Source organism: Peromyscus leucopus, chromosome 1, assembly GCF_004664715.2.
Source record: "Peromyscus leucopus breed LL Stock chromosome 1, UCI_PerLeu_2.1, whole genome shotgun sequence".
NCBI lineage: Eukaryota > Metazoa > Chordata > Mammalia > Rodentia > Cricetidae > Peromyscus > Peromyscus leucopus.
In genome coordinates this window covers 78787954-78804202 of record NC_051063.1, presented here as the reverse complement: position 1 = coordinate 78804202, position 16249 = coordinate 78787954, and the positions used below count along the sequence as shown (strand labels likewise).

General features: G+C 52.4%; 1 protein-coding gene across 1 annotated transcript in view; it reads right to left on the bottom strand.

The window, feature by feature from the left end:
• LOC114700300 (germ cell-specific gene 1-like protein) overlaps nucleotides 1-15566 on the bottom strand; it is a 119158-nt gene extending 103592 nt beyond the window's left edge. Inside the window, exon 1 of the mRNA XM_028879885.2 lies at nucleotides 14975-15566. Coding sequence (XP_028735718.1) covers nucleotides 14975-15299 — 325 coding nt within the window. The 5' untranslated portion in view covers nucleotides 15300-15566. The remainder of the gene's footprint in view (nucleotides 1-14974) is intronic.
• Between the last annotated feature and the right edge of the window lie 683 nt (nucleotides 15567-16249).

Sequence of the window (16249 nt, the reverse complement as noted above, 5' to 3'; positions counted from 1 at the left end):
AGAAACACACAAAGGGCAGAAAGACACGCTCCGAGGAGCAAACGGCAGGCTCTGTCCTGTAGACAATCTCTCCAACAGTGCCCAGTGTCAGTGGCACGGAGCTTGGAGACTCAGTGCACCCCCAGAGGACAAATGTGATGAGTCAGACCACAGTTAGGCAGAACCCAGGGACAGAAACAGATTAATTAATTTATTTATTTATAGTTATGCGGTGATATTGTGTGTATGCTCTAACAAAAATAAAGCTTGCCCGAAGTTCAGAGGACAAAGCCAGCCACTACTTAGCCATACAGGCCAGGCGGTGGTGGCGCATACCTTTAATCCCAGCATTCGGGAGGCAGAGGCAGGCGGATCTCTGTGAATTCAAGGTCACCCTGGGCTACACAAGGTTGATCCAGTCTAAAAGAAACAGAGCCAGACAGTTTAATCCCAGCACTTGGGAGGTGGAGACAGGAAGCAATATGACTGGGCAGAGAAATATAAGGCAGGAGGAGACAGGAGCTCAGTCTTTTCAGCTGGGGAGTTGGTGGGGTGAGACGTGGCTGTGGCTTGTTCCTTTGTCTCTCTGATCTTTCAGCACTTACCCTGATATCTGGCTCCAGGTTTTTGATTAAGACCAATTAGGATTCACAGCACATATTTATTTTATTATTTATTTATTTGTTCGTCTGTCTGTCTGTTTGTTTGTTGGCCTTAGAAGCCAGGGCCTTGCTAGGTAAGCACTCTACCACTGAGCGACATCCTCAGAACTAGTTTTTTCCTCTTCCTTCTTTCATCCCTCCCTCCCTCCCTTCCTTCCTTCCTCCATTCCTTCCTTTCTTTCTCCCTTTCATTTGGTTTTTGAGACAGGGTCTCACCATGTAGACCAGGCTGGCCTCAAACTCAGAAATCCCCCTGCTTCTGCCTCCTGAGCACTGGGATTATAGGTGTGCACCATTCTCCAACCTACCAGACAAGGGTTTCCCTTCCTTTGGTACGTGTTCTCTGAGCCGGAGCTGGAACTAGAGCCTAGAACCTTCTCTGGCATTGGTACAGACATCACCATACCCACCTTTAGAAAACCAAAAAGAAGTGAAAGCAGAACACAGCACAGAGGAAGCAAGATCCTCAGTCTTCCAGGAGGCCTTACTGCTGGTGTGACAGGGACACACCCTGAGCACAGAGCAAAGAAGTGGGGGGGTGGGGGGGGTGGCGCACATCTGTGATCCCAGCACTAGGGAGGCAGAAGCAGAAGGATCTCTGAGTTGGAGACCAGCCTGACCTATCTATACAGAAGGTCCCAGGCCATCAGGGGCTTACATGGTGAGACCCATCTGAATAAAAGGAGGTGGGAGAAGGGGAGGGGGAGGAGGAAAGAGAAGTGGGAGGCGTTTGAGGCTCAGGGCCAGAGGCTGACAATGGACTAAACTGTCTGGAACGCAGAACAAGGAGGCCAGAATAAACCTCATTAAAACTGTTAGAGACAAAATGACAGATCTGGAAGACAGGGACCAGCAATCAGGCCGGTCAGTGAGTATGTTCTGAAAGAGCATGATGGGAAATGGGACAGTGCAAAGCATAAAACCCAGAGTGTCCACAGCAGCAGAAGCTGGAAGGATTCGAGCAACAGGAAGTTCAAGTTACCGGTGGCAGCTAATGAAAAGAAAAGATAGCCTGATGGTTTCCTACACACTTTTCTCAGAATCCCCAAACCCACGTTATTGGTGTTAACTTAAGGCAGTGATATAATGTCTGCCTGAGCAGATGTTTCCAACAGAAGTGTTAATAGTTACCACCTGACCTTGGAAATGACCAAGATGTCTTTCCAAAGGTGGAACAAACTGTGACGTGTCCAGACAGTGGGATGTTATTTAGCAGTAAATAAATAAGCTATATATAAAACAATATGTGGAAAGGTTGGGGTTGTGGCTTGGTATATGTGATAGCCTGGGTTCCACCCCCCTCTATAGAAAGGGGAGGAAGAAGGGATGAAGGGGGGGTTAAGGGAGAAAGGAATGAAAGAAGGAAGAAAGAGAGGAAGGGGTGGAGAGAGGAGGGGAAATGTGGGCAGGGCCTTGTGCATATATTGCTTAACGATAAAAGCTAGCCTGAAAAGGCTCCAGACAGTGTCAACTCTGTGACTTGCTGGAAGATACGAAACCATGGTGACAGTGAAAAGATCACTGGTTGCCAGGGTTGGAGGGGAGATGGAGGAACAAACCAAGCAATGACCTGAGAAGGAACAGCCAGGGCATAGAATGCTGTCATGGTGGTTCTCCAGTTATCCAAGGCCACAGGCGACAGCACCCAGCATAACCCAACATTAACTGTGGCCTGGGTGTTGGCCAGGTGGGGCCATCAACTGTGCCGAATGAACCCTTTTATAGGCAGTAGGGGAGCTGAGCATGTGTCAATCAGGCGGTCTCTAAGCCTTCCACTCAGCTTGCTGTAAACCAAAAGCTGCTCGAAAAAGCAGAGTCTATTAAGTCATCATCGCCATCATCACAGTCAACCCTTTCTGAGCTGATCTATAATCACCAGGATAGTTTTTTTTTTTTTTTTAAACCATTTGGGGCTGGAGAGATAGATCAGCAGTAAGAGTACTTGTCGTTTGTGAAGAGATCCTGCGTCCATACTTGAAACTCTGGACACACGGACACACACACACACACACACACACACACACACACACACACACACGCCATTTTGGGGGTGAGGATGTAATTCAGTTGGTTGAGAGCCTGCCTAACATACACAGTATCACATAAACTGGGTGTGGTGGCACACACCTGTGATCCCACCACTCAGAAAGGTAGAAGCAGACAGATCAGGAGTTCAAGGTCACCTTCCACTACATAGAGAGTTCTGTGTTAGCCTGAACCACAAGACACCTTATCTCAAAAAATAGTATATATACATACATATATACATATTTATGAGGGAACATACAAGAATTCAGGGAAAGCAAACAGCTAATTTCTGCCAAGGAATGAAGCACAGGCTGATGGGCCCCCGAGTCAGTTCATTGATCCTAACGTGCCAGAAAACATGGAATGATGCCAAGCAGATGTAGGGGAGACAGCCACATATGTTGAAGCCTACAGACGCACATGGTGAGCAAGAGCTGGGTGGTGCCAAGCATGAGGGCAAAAGACCTTCTATAGCTCATCTGCCCTCCACATCTCCCCTCTGCAGAACATCTGCCCTCCATGTCCCCCCTCTGCAGCACATCTGCCCTCCACATCTCCCTTCTGCAGTACATCAGCCCTCCACATCTCCCCTCTGCAAAACATCTGCCCTCCACATCTCCCCTCTGCAGCACATCTGCCCTCCACATCTCCCCTCTGCAGCACATCAGCCCTCCACATCTCCCCTCTGCAGCACATCTGCCCTCCACATCTCCCCTCTGCAGCACATCTGCCCTCCACATCTCCCCTCTACAGCACATCAGCCCTCTACATCTCCCCTCTGCAGCACATCTGCCCTCTACATCTCCCCTCTGCAGCACATCTGCCCTCTACATCTCCCCTCTGCAGCACATCTGCCCTCCACATCTCCCCTCTGCAGCACATCTGCCCTCCACGTCCCCCCTCTACACTTGCTCACAATGGAGCCCTGAGACTATGAGTCAAGATAAATCCTCGCTCCTCTTAAGTTGTTTGTATCAGGCATTTTGCCACAACCATGAAAGGCTGACCCACAGGCCATCTCCCTTCACAGTGTCGCCAGCATCCAGCATAGGCCTGGCACACAGCTGGTGGCCAACGTGTCCCATCATGACATGCATGGAAGCCCACCAATATACAGGTGTACCTAGAGGGAGGCTTCCAAGCACACGCAGGCACAGAATCACGCTGTAATCATTGTCACAACTATGAACATCAGTATGTTTTTAAGTCATTAACAAAGAAAACAAAACAGAACCCACACAGGCTGCAGAGATGGCCCAGTGACTAAAAGCGCTCGCTGCTCTTTCAGAGGACCCAAGTTCAGGCCCCAGCACCCATCTTGAGTAGTTCACAACAGCCTGCAGCTCCAGCTCCATGGGGTCTGATGCCCTCTGCTGGCCTACATGGGTACCTGTACACATTTGAGAATACATGTGAATAAAAATAAAATAAATCTATAAAAAAAATGTTATTGGTAATGGTGTCCTAGCATTGGGGAGTGAGAAGCAACTGTGAGCTCCATGCCAGTTAGGGCGACATAGTAAGACCCCGTCTCAAAAAAAAAAAAAAAAAAAAAAAAAAAAGGTTTAAGGAATGATGAACCTCTAGCATTTGACCAAAAAAGGGAAGGGAGGCCAACAAGACGTCTTGCTGTGTAAACATGGTGATCTGAGTCCAATCCCAGGAAGATATCAAAGGTGAAAGGAGAGAACCAAGCCCACAAAGTCGTCCTCTGACTGCCACACTTGCTGCACACACACACACACACACACACTAATAAATAAAATTTTTAATTAAAAGTGAGACCAAATGGATTTGTGATGGAGTCCAGTGTTCAGTGGTTAAGACCCTCAGATTGTACAAAAGAACGCAGTGCGTCCCTCCCTCAGCCTGGTGGGAAGACGTGGGGAAGTGGAGGCAAAGCAGAGAGTGAGATCTCAAAGGGCTGTGACAAAAGACTCCGATATGAAAAACAGAAGTCAGAGGAGAAAGCGCCCACTGGGGAGCACAGCCATTTTATCTGGAGAAAAGATCAATTCCACAATTCCACGACGAAAATATAACTGCCATGAATTTCCTCGTGATGAATAACATAGACTAGGACTCAATAAGAGGCAAACCATCCCAGAGGCAAGCAAGAACTGAGAGCCTTGCTGCAGAAAAAGAGTGGCCCGCTTCATCCAGCTGGTGGAAGACCCAAGGAGCAAAGACAGACAGCAGTGTGTTCGTGCACGTGTGTGTGTGTGTGTGTGTGTGTGTGTGTGTGTGTGTGTGTTTTCAAAATCTCACCCACATGTATATATGCAGATGCACACATGCCCAGAAGCCAGAGAAGGGTGTCAGGTGTCCTCTGTCACTTTCTGCCTTATTCCTTTGAGGCAGGATCTCTCTCTGAACTTGGATCTTGTAGTTTGGGGGACTCTTTGACTGTCTGTCTCTGCTCTCCTCAATGCTGAGGTCACAGGCACGTGTGGAACCACACCTGGCTTGTCTGGAGAGTGCTAGAGCCCAGTGTTCATTATTGTGCCGCACATACTCTTAACTGCTGAGACACCTCTCAAGCACTGGAGTCTCTAAATAATGCTCTGTATGCAGCTGCCTTTAAATACACTTAGGGACTCCACCTGCTGTTTCACATAAAACGTTTACCGTCAACGCACATATGCAAATGGATGTGCAGGAAACTGTCCTGCTCACCTCTTCTATAACTCAGTTCATTAAAAAAATTAATGACAGAAATGTAGGCAAATAAGAAAAAGCCCTGGGAAATTTGTAAACGCTCTTCTAAATTATGCTTGGATACAGAAGTAACAAAACTAAAACTTCAGAACTTGAGGAACAAAATTGCAACTGTTGAAGTTGTACAAAATCATTTCAAAGACGCTGCATCTCGGAACCCATGGGATGTGGCCAAAGTGGTGCTCAGAGGCAAACTCCAAGCATTAAAATGCAGCCATCATTCTTAACTATGGAAACGAAATGTTCAGCTTGAAAACATTAACAAAACAAGCCTCAGGAAAGATGGCCAGAGGAAAATAAGCAGGTACCCAAAAGTGTAAGCAAAAGGAACTGAAAAATCCGAGACTCCTGATTCGTTAGGAGAAAGGCAGGGAGGGAGAGTAGGAGCCTAGACTGCCCAACACTTAGGCTTCAAAGAAAGGGGGGAGAACAGCAAACTGTCGGTGCTGGGTGGCACCTCAGCCACTTTTTGCAAGACAAATCAGGAGAAAAGGAAAGCTCATGCTCACATGAGCTGAAGACAGAAGCTCATGGAAAAGCTGGTGTTTTCTCTCCATTCTAAAATCTATGTAATACAACTGAAACTCTGGCTGAAAACATAATTTCCTAAGAAAACACAGCTCAGTAAAAGGTGAGTCAAAGAGCAGAAGACAGACGAGCCGTGAGAGACGAGTTTATGCTACTGGGGCTATCCCCAGGTAGGCTGCAGTCCCAGCACTGGCGAGGCTAGACCAAAGGGCTGCAAGCTCAGGGCCAGCCTGACACAGTGAGGCTGGATTAAAAAACAACTAAGCTTCCCTGCTCCAGAACTCCACCCATCAGAGCATCCCAGAGTCTATCCAAAGCCGCCTCTATGTTTCCAGAGTCTGTGAGAAATTCCCCCGATACGATGACCTGCCTGTCTCTCCATAGTTCCTCCAGGGCCTTGCTTCATCCATTTTACTAAGTATTCCTGGTACCCAGCAGAAGACCTAGATCAGGGTAGCTGCTCGATGGATTGAATGAATGAATGAATGAATGAGTGGATGAATGAGTGAATGGGTGAGTGAGTGAATGAATGAAGGAGTAAATACCAAGGGAAACAAAAAAAAAGATCCTCCCAAGAAAGTCTTGTTACAAAGAAGGGTAAGTTTGAGAAGCATTCATAGGTCAGGAAGAGCTCGGCAGCAGGTAAAGGCTAATATTTGGACAGATGCCCGTGATCCCTCAGTTGCAGAGGGAAAATGAAAGCAGGCTGGAAAGCCACAGTTTCTGGCTCTTTGGATTAATTCCCTGAAGGGGCCCAGTGCCATGATGCCATAGAAGTCCCTCCACAGATCAGAAACAGAACTGCTATGAAACCCAGCTCCCCCACTCCTGGGGTAAACAAAGTTTCTGTGTTAGCACACTGCAGAGAAACCTGCACATCCATGAGTGTGTATGTGTAAATGTCGACATGTGTGCTGTGTGTGGTGTGTGTGTGTGTGTGTGTGTGTGTGCGTGTGTGTGTGTGTGTGTGTGTGTGTTAGGTATAGAGATATGTTTGTGCATGTGTAGGCATGTGTGTTCAGGTGTGGACATGTATGCAAGTGGGTATGTGGATGCATGGGTCTATGAGAATGCACTGTGAATGTAAGTAATATGTGTGCTGGTGGGCATGTGAGAACATGGGAGTATGTGTGCATAAATGGAGGCATGTAGATGTATGTATGAGTACACACATGTGTGAAAGCATGTGTGAACATGATGTGTATAGATATTTGTGTACAGATGCTCATGGGTGCATAGGGGTATGGATGTGCACATCACATACAAATAGGTTGAGTGTGTGCTCATGTGCAAGCATGAACATGTGTATATATGTACAGACATGTTTGCAAGTGAATGCCAGTCAGTATGGCATGCATATATGTGCACAAATTCATTTATGTGTGCATGAATGTGTGTGTGCTGTGCATATGTGTGCATGAGTGTGCCTGTGAACACTGGGGGTGTGCCTGTGCGCCTGTGTATGGGGAGCGTGCTAGAGTCTGCCTCCTTTCCTATGTATTTCTAGTCCCATCCAGTTCTGACTCCCTGTAGTGCTGTCTGTCCCTGTCACAGCCTCCCCTTTTTGCTTCCCACCCCTGCCTCAGCTTTGCTCTGTGTCCCTCTCAGACTCTGCCTGCACCCCGCACCCCCACTGTGTTCCTTCCTTCTCTATGGCACACTGACCCCGGGAAGCTGAAACACAGGACAAGATGCCACAGCACTCTCTCCCAACTCCACCTAAAATCTGTCCCCACTTTGCTTCCAGAAGCCCAGTGGGATTCCTCATCCTGTGTCCCTGTCCTAGTGAGCTTCCTCTTGCTGTGATAAACACATGACCAAAAGCAACCTGCGGAGGAAAGGCTTTATTCCATCTTACAGCTTAGAGCCCGTCAGAAGGGAAGTCAGGGCGGGAACTCAAGGTGGGAACCTCCAGATGGAGCTGAAGCAGAGGCTGTGGAGGAAGACTTCTTACTGGCTTGCTCTCCATGGCTTTCTCGGTTTGCTTTATTATACAATCCAGGAACACCGCCCACATGGGCTAGGCCCTCATATAAACCATTAAGAAAGAAAGAAATGAAGGAAGAAAGGAAGGGAGGGAGAGACAGAGAGAGGGAGGGAAGGAAAGAGGGAGGGAGGGGAAAGAGAAGGGGGAGAGGAGGGAGGGGAGGGAATAGACCACTCAACAGCTTTGCCTATAGGCCAATCTGATGGAGGCACTTTCTCGATTGAAGTTCCCTCTTCCCAGCTGACACTAGCTTATGTCAAGTTGACAAAAAACCAACGAGTGTATACCCCCATCGGGAGCCCTGCACTCACAGCCAAGTTCCCCCCAAATGGCAAGCCTGGACAGCAGAAGCAGCCCACCTCCACATCTGGACCACCTTGCCACCATCTGTAACGGAAAGGCAGCAGGGCTGTATTAATCTCTGGACTGTGCAAACTGTTCCTAGACAGATCCTGGCCTCCCACTGTGGCGGACAGAAGGCAGTGAAGAAGCACAGGAAGTAAGTGACACAAACGTCCTCACTGTTGTCCCTGCTTCCCAGAGGAGCAGCAAAACCCCGGCTTCCCCTGACAACCAGGAGGGATTTATGAAAAACTCTACTCAGGGCTGAGCCTGCCTCCACCAGCGGCCCCACCCAGGCCGTCCCATCCTGGGACCTGAGAACCTGCCCGAGCGATGGCCAGCTCCTACCCACAGGACCCCCGCCCCGACATCCAGAGAGCCCCAGACCTTAGGACAGTGGGGTCTGGTCTCTACTCTGCAGGTGCTCACTTGAGCACTTTGTGACTAGAGATACGAAATGTCAACTTGCAGCTGGGCGTGATGGCACACGTCTTTCTGCCCAGCAGAGGCAGGTGGATCTCTGAATTGGAGGCCAACCCGGGTCTACATAGCAAGTTCCAGACCAGCCAGGGCTGCACAGTGAGACAATGTGTCAATGAACAAACAATGAACAAGCAACACAAACTATGAAAGTGTCCTTCAGTGAAGTGAGAAGAGCCTGGAGGAGGCAGTGGTTGGTGAGGCTGGGGTGAGACCTCCAAGGCAGTGAACAGAGGAGGGAATGCCAGCTGAGGGACTTGCCCAAGCAAAGGCTCCCCCTGAGCCTGGGGAAAGTTAGTGGCGCCTGGGACCTTCAGGTCATCAGTGAGCAGAGGTGGGACCAAAGAAGCAGGGTTGGATCAAGAGAGTGTGGGGCTGCAGGGGGGGTCTGGGGCTGGTCAGACAAAAACGCCAATGCTACTACTCAGGCAGGAGAGGAATCTTGAACCCAGGTCTGGGGCTCCCCTAAGAACAGCAGTGGTATCCTCTTTCACATCTGTCCCTGTCACCCAGCAATGGGTATGACTCCCCGCCATGTCCCATAGGCATCATGGAGGCCAGAGGCACAGCACCCTCAAATTTAGTGAACAGCAATACCAGCCCCTTTGGCTGCTCCAGGTCCCCTAGACTTTTCAGGAATGGAGTTATCAAGAGAGGAAAGAGGAAAGGTAAGTCCATGGAACAACAGCACAAAGCAGTCTGGCCTCTCGCCACACACAGGGGGCCTGAGATGATACTTGGTCCCCAACACGTTCAACTGGATCCCACTGGCCCTTGCTGAGTGGCAGCAGTCCAAATCTGTGTCCCCATGGAGGTGGCATCCCAGCAGAAGGGGAAGTCAGAGAAAAGAGAAATGAAGGCGAAATGCCACAGACAAAGCTTTTAGAGCAGTGGGGAATAGGGAGAGACAGAGATGAACAGGAGGTCACTGACTCAACAGAACGTGTGTGCCTTCCCAGACACTAGGTTCGGCAAGTGCAAGGGCCCTGTGGTAGGAGTGTCTAGGTCTGTTGGAGAACTAGTAAGGAGGCTGGTGTAGTTAGGGCAAAGAGCCCAGAAAGGAGGCTAGAAAGGTCCTGGGGAGGGTCCCCGAGTACCTCACAAGCACTGGATTATCTGGCTAAGCTTCCAGTGGAAGGTACTGGAGGCAACCCAGCTTGGACTGAACAGAACCCCTTTGGCTGTTGGCTGAATAGTTCCCAGGGCAGAAGCCAGGTACAGTTAGACCCAGGAGAGACTCAGTCAGAATTACAGGACGGGGTCAGACTGAGCTGGCCACAGAAGAGTGGGCCGGCTTCCGGAGGTTCTGACATGAGATGAGACGGGAAGTTCTGCGGGACTTTAGGGCCTGAGCTCTTAAACTGTTGTGTTCATCTGTAGCGTGGTAGAAGGGTGGGTGGGGTGAACTGTAGACACCCCAGTAGGACCCTGGCCCAGTGAACGCAGATCTGCCCCCCAAGACCCGGTGGTTCTGTGAACTGTTTCCATTTCCAGATGCTGGCCGCTTGCTAAGACACCACAAGATACCAAAGTTGGACAGCCCCTTACTGCTGACCTGTGGCTTCTAACACCAGGTTGGACCACAGAAAGGATGTCTACCCAAACCACTGGCTAAATCCAGTGATTCTATCATGAGTCCAAGGGCCGTCTTCCTGCTCTAGCCGAGGAAACTGAGGCTCAGAGAAAACAAACCCCCACCTAAAGCCACACAGCAGGTAAGAGGGGAGGAAGCGACTAGAACCAAGACTGATTGGAAGCCTGGAGCCTTGAGAACAGTGCTCTGGCCCCTGCGTCACGCAGCAGAAACCAAGGCCAAATGTTCTTTTCATGCCCAAGCAAAGGAAAGGCAAGAGACACAAGGGAATGGGTGTGACTTCGAACGCCACTCAGCAAGCTGGCAGCAGAGTCTAGGCTCAAGCCCAGGGCTTGTGACTCCCAGTGTAGTGCTCTCCCCAGCAAGACCGGCTGGAGGAGCCGGGGGAGGCCGACTGAAGGGGAGGTGGGGCTTCAAGGCATATAACGGGGGAGGGGGGGGGATGCATTGGACTTTCTGCTTGGGTTCACGTCCCAGCTTGGCCACTTGTAGATAGGTGGCCTTGAGCAAGTCACTGTGCCTCTTAGTGCCCCAGTTGAAGAAGGAGTGACCATAGCCCCTGTTACTATGGGGACGAGAGGAGGTAACACTTGAGGGCTATGGTGCCTTTCAAAGCCCAAATCTACTCCTCACACACTCGCTGTCTAGCCTGTCTAGCATGACACCCACTCGCTCTTGGGCACTAGCAACCTCTCGGAAGGAGCATCACAAGGGTCCTGATTCCTGCCTCCTCCAGGGAGTATGTTGTAGCCCCTGCGCTGGAAAGTGTGGGTCACCCCTGCAAGAAGCAGCTTGGGCCTGAAAAAACTGATCCCAAGAGCCAGTGACGTCGACTAATGCACATTGCGCAAAGTTCTGTTGAACATCTGCTGTGTGCTGCCATCCCAAGTGGCATGTAAGGTGACAGAAAACACCTAAGAATCAACTTCAGGGGCTGGAGAGATGACTCAGTGGTTAAGAGCACCAGTTGCTCTTCCCAAGGACCTGGGTTCAATTCTCAGCACCTACATGGTGGCTCACAACCATCTGTAACTCCAGTTCCAGGGGACCTGACACCCTCTTCTGGCCTCAACATGCACCAGGCACTCATGTGGTGCAGAGACATACATGCAGACAAAACACGCATATATCTAAAATAAAAATTTTAAAAAAAATCTTTAAAAAAAACTCTAGGCATCAACCCCCGAGTCCACAAGGCACAGAGTGAACAAGAGCTGCTGACTAATGTGGTCTTAAGGTCAGAACTAGAAAAAAAAGTGTGCGCAGGAAACAAAAGGTAGGGTCCATTTTCATCAGGTGGTTGGGAGTGCCTGAGCAGACTGAAATCATGGGAAATGGTCTTGGGTGGATGTGGGAGAAAAACACACCAGTTAAGTGTAGACTCAAGGGCTACAAGAGCAGCATTCTGAGTTGCAGTGTAGTAAGTAGCCCAGGTCCTTGGTGAACCTGGGCACCAGGGACTGTGGGAAGGACCTGAGGGATGGGTCGTGTCCATGGGCTCAGGCCATGGTGTTCAGTGGCTCAGGCCAGAGAAGCAGAAGCAAGGCTGGTACATGAACTGTTCAGTGCCCCATGCTGTCCCCGAACCCTGGTACCTGGGGGTAGAGTAGACTGTTCCCCTCCCCATCTGCAGGGCAGCAAGGGAAGACACAGGCCAAAGTCACACAGTAGCAAGAGGAAGAGGCATCCATCCACCATCCCACACAGGGCAGAGTGAGTCTAGAGTCAGACTATAAATCGACAGGCCCAGGGTCTCTGCTTCCACTTCGGGCTTGCCTGCAAGCTCCCGTATCACTCTCAGACCACACCTTCTACCCACCCAGGGCGTACCCCTTTTTCCCTCTCCAGTGCCACTCAGTCAGCCTTGCAGGACCCTGGTGCCATGCCCTTGAGTTTCCTGAGATACTCCTATCCTTGGGTCGCATGCACACAGGGCAGAGACCCACGCATCCCATAAGCAACAGTCAGCCTAAGTTCCATGCCTGGGCATGGCCCCATAGTTCCATGCCTGGGCATGGCCCCACCTCCACGGTCCTCCCAACTCCTCTAAATACCAAATCCAGTAAGAAATCTAATTGGCAGTAAGGGCCTGGAGACTGCTCAGGGCCACTCTCCTCTGACTGCGCACAAGGACGCGATGCCTGCCTTCTCTTGGAAGGAGGAGAAGAAGGCTCTTTGTGCAGGGGCTGCTGACTGCGTTGTCTGTTCAGGATAGGCTGCAGCGTCATCTGTGGGAAAGGGGGCCTTAGGAGATGTCCCCACACAGGTGCCCAGGAGAGAGAGCAGTGCTGGGGAGCGCGGGGGTGGGGGGGGGGCTGAGCATCCAATGTGGAGCCCCAAGCTGGAGCCCCACCAGAGTGCACCCAGCTGCACTGTGGGGCGCCAGGCCTTTCCTGGCTGCAGCATCAGGGAGGGAGAGCAGGGCAGGGTTTGCTTGGGCCTCGGTGGGATGTTTTTCCCTCTTGGAGGGAAAAAAAAAAATAAAATAAAATCATCACAGAACCCAGAAGACAGGTTGTCATGGCAACAAAACTTTGAGGCCAGGTACTTCCTGACACCCTTTGGAGCTCAGTGATGAAGGCAAGATCTGGGGGCTGTGTGTGGCAGCAGCAGCAGCAGCAGCAGCAGCAGCAGGGAGGAGACCCATCTGAATGGTCTCCAACCTCCCAAATTTCTCACCAGCAACTATTTGCCAACCTCAGAGGGAAACAATTCTGACTTTCCGGGAGGAAACCAAGGGAAAGAGGTGGTTGGTTTTTATCCTCCCAGCAGGGCCCCCAGGGGCATTTTGACTAATGGAGGTTGGGGGCGAAGGTCCCATGCTGGCCATAAGTGGTCCCCCTGTCTCAGGTCCCCAACTGCACAACTTCCCTTCTCCATCACATCTCTAGCCACCAAAAAGACAATTCAAGCTCCCTCATCAAAACCCCCCTGAACTTCATCGGAAAAAAATGAGTCTTCCACAAGTGGCTGCCCGGCCCAGAGGCTAGGATGTAACTACATTCCACAGGTGACGACTTTAGCAGGGCCTGGTGCTCAAAATGCACAGGGACTAACATTGCTTTAAATATGTTTCTGTTCATAATTTTTAAAGCACAGCAGTGATGCTTGGACATCGAGCATGGAGCAAGGAACCAGCTACAGAGCTTTGGGGCCACAGTCTTCGGCAGAGGCATCAGGCCATCCACTGAGAGCCCAGATACACTACAGAGGCAGGGATTGGGTGGCTCAGGCTGCCAGGGACAAGGCCCATCGCCCAGGCATTGCAAGGTGGCCTGTCCCTAGGGCAGGGCCTCCCAGGTCTCTGGAGCAGCTGCCTGCGGTTGGAGGAGGATCCATGGCCATCCCCTTCTCACTCTTTGGGCTGTCATGTGTGAAGGTCTATGGAGACCTGAGCCTTGAAGGGTGCAGACGCCTATGGCTGCTGCTCCATGGCTGCCGTGTGGGAGGACTGGGCTTGTGGAAGCAGGAAGTTTTAACTAAGAGGCTTTCACATTAATTTTTAATTTCTCTTTCTTTAAAAAAAAAAAAAAAAAATCACACGCCAGATTGAAACCTCAAGTCCTGTTCAAATATCTTGTGTCTTTGGCAAATAGCCAGCATGCTCAAACAAAGTCACAGGAAAAGTTCAGTTGCCCACCCCCACCTTCCCCAAGGCCCAGAAGGCAGCACAGGACCCCTCCAGCCCCGTCAGCCTGAGATCCCACCCAACATTTCTGTTTTGCATATCACACTGCAAATATTTATTGGCAATACCCAGAAATGTGGGGGGGGGGGGAGGATTAAAGTGCGACACAGCAAAGTCCTAACAAGAGTGACATCTTAAGGGGAATGGGGACAATATGCTAGTAACTAAAGACAGGTCCGGGAAATTTCAGGCTAGGCTGAGTGTGATGAAGGTAAGACTAAGCAAAAGCGGAGACAGTGCTTCCAAAAGGGTCCTGCCAGAACAGTAGCTTACTGCGGACGCGCTGTGGAATAGTCCACGGCCAGTACCACCCACCATATGCACAGTCCCCTGACAGGCAGAGGTCCCCTGAGCACTCCAGCCTTGCTGCCCGTATTGGGGGTATTCACTTCAGCCCTGGATGCTTGGGTGTGGGGGACAAAGGGGTTCGGTATACTTTCTGAACAGCCAGCCCCCTCCCCAGTTCTGAAGGAGCCCTTGTGTTGAACCAAGACTTCCTGGGTTCCTAAGCCCCAGTGCCCAGAGCTGTTCCCTGTTTTCCCGCCTGTCTCCCTTCCCTCCCACGGCATCCACTCCCAGGAGGGATGGGATACGGAGGACTCCCTGGCTTGTGGCAATAGGGGTGCCCATCAGGCTCCCCCTACTCTCTGTTTTCCCCAGCGGTGTCGTAGAGGTTCAGCGTGGCTTGGAGATAGGAGTAGCAGAACCCTTGGGTTCCTGGCTCCGTGGATCTGCGGTGGGAGGGGTCGTTCACGGCAAAGGTCCCCGGCCCCCACTGTCACCTCCAGGGCAGCGACGGGGAGGATGGGAGCGAGGAAGGGGGAGCTCAGGGAAATTACTTCAGGCCAGGGAGGGACCGCGCGCCCTGGGACCCGCAGCCAGAATGCGCGCGGAGGACCCGAACGTGCCACCTCCCGGCCCGGGACCTGCGGGCGCGCGTCCCGGGGGAGCCCCGCGCCAGCACTCACCGGGGCCACCGAGCTGCTCCTCACACGAGTACCAGATGCCGGTGTGGAAGCGGCGCAGCTGGAAGCGCTCGTCGCCGGCCTCCCAGCTGTAGGGCGCGCCGGCCGGGCTCACCGCGGCAGCGGCGGGGGCAGCTGTGCTGTTGACCGTGGCGTTGGCACCCGAGTTGGGGCAGTTGGCGCCGCCGCCCTGGCCGCAGCCCGGCTTGGGCACCCGTTGCGTGCCCTGGCACCAGTGCGTGGTGAGGAAGGCGGTAGTGGCGAAGAGCAGCGCCAGCAGGTTCAAGGCCACGGCCAGGAGCGCTCGGCCGCGGCGGCTCGTCTTCATGCCTCCCGCGCCGCCCGCAGCTCCGTGCGAAGTTGGCAGCGGCGCCCGCGTCAGCGGCCGCCCCGGGGTTCGGGTGCCTGCGGTCGGCGATGGCGCTCGCGGCGCCGGCCCATGGCCCCCGGCAGAGACGCGGGAAGACGGGGACGCAGGGCGGTCAGGGCTGCGGAGTGGAGCGGACCAGCGCGTCCGGAGCCCGGAGCGCGAGTGCGCCTCGGCGAGCAGCCGCTGGCGCCTGGCAGCGGCCACGGCGCAGGGACGCGCGCCCCTCCGTGGGGAGACACCTGCAGGCGGTCGGCGACACTGTTCAGCGCCCGCCCGCGCTCAGAGAGGGGGCGCGCCACGCTGGGCGCAGGCGGGGGACAGAGCCGCGCAGGAGTGGAGAGGGACAAGTGAGAGATCCCAGGCAAGGCGCTCCCACAGCAGCCCACGGGAATGTGGCGCAAAACTCAAGGCAGGAGAAGGAAGACCTCTCACCCAGACCCATACCCCCACCAGCTGAGTGACAAGGCAGCGCCTGTGGGTCCCCACAGGGACACGGAGGGCAGGACATTCAGGCTGTGCTCCTTTACTTCTCTGCAAAGGCTGAAAGACCCACCCAGAGTTAAGGAGGGTCTGGGGATGCAGGGCCACCGCCTTTGAAAGGCTTGTGCCTGGTCACCTTTGATGTCTGAAACCAATCCCCATCCACAGGCTGGCTGTTACCACCCAGGAGGACAGAAAGCTTGCAGAGCGGCAGGCAACCTGCAGAAGGGGCCAAGTGTAGGTAGGATGTGAAAATCAGGCCTTCCCCACCCAGGCGGTCCACGCCAGAAATCCAGAACAAACAGCATGACCCAAGAGACCACAAAAAGGATGGCAAGTTGTGGTCACCAGGAAGGGGTGCCCTGAAGGTCCTGTGAATGCTGAATCCTTAAAGCTGGCTGGGCAGGGTTGGTCAAGCATCCTGATTT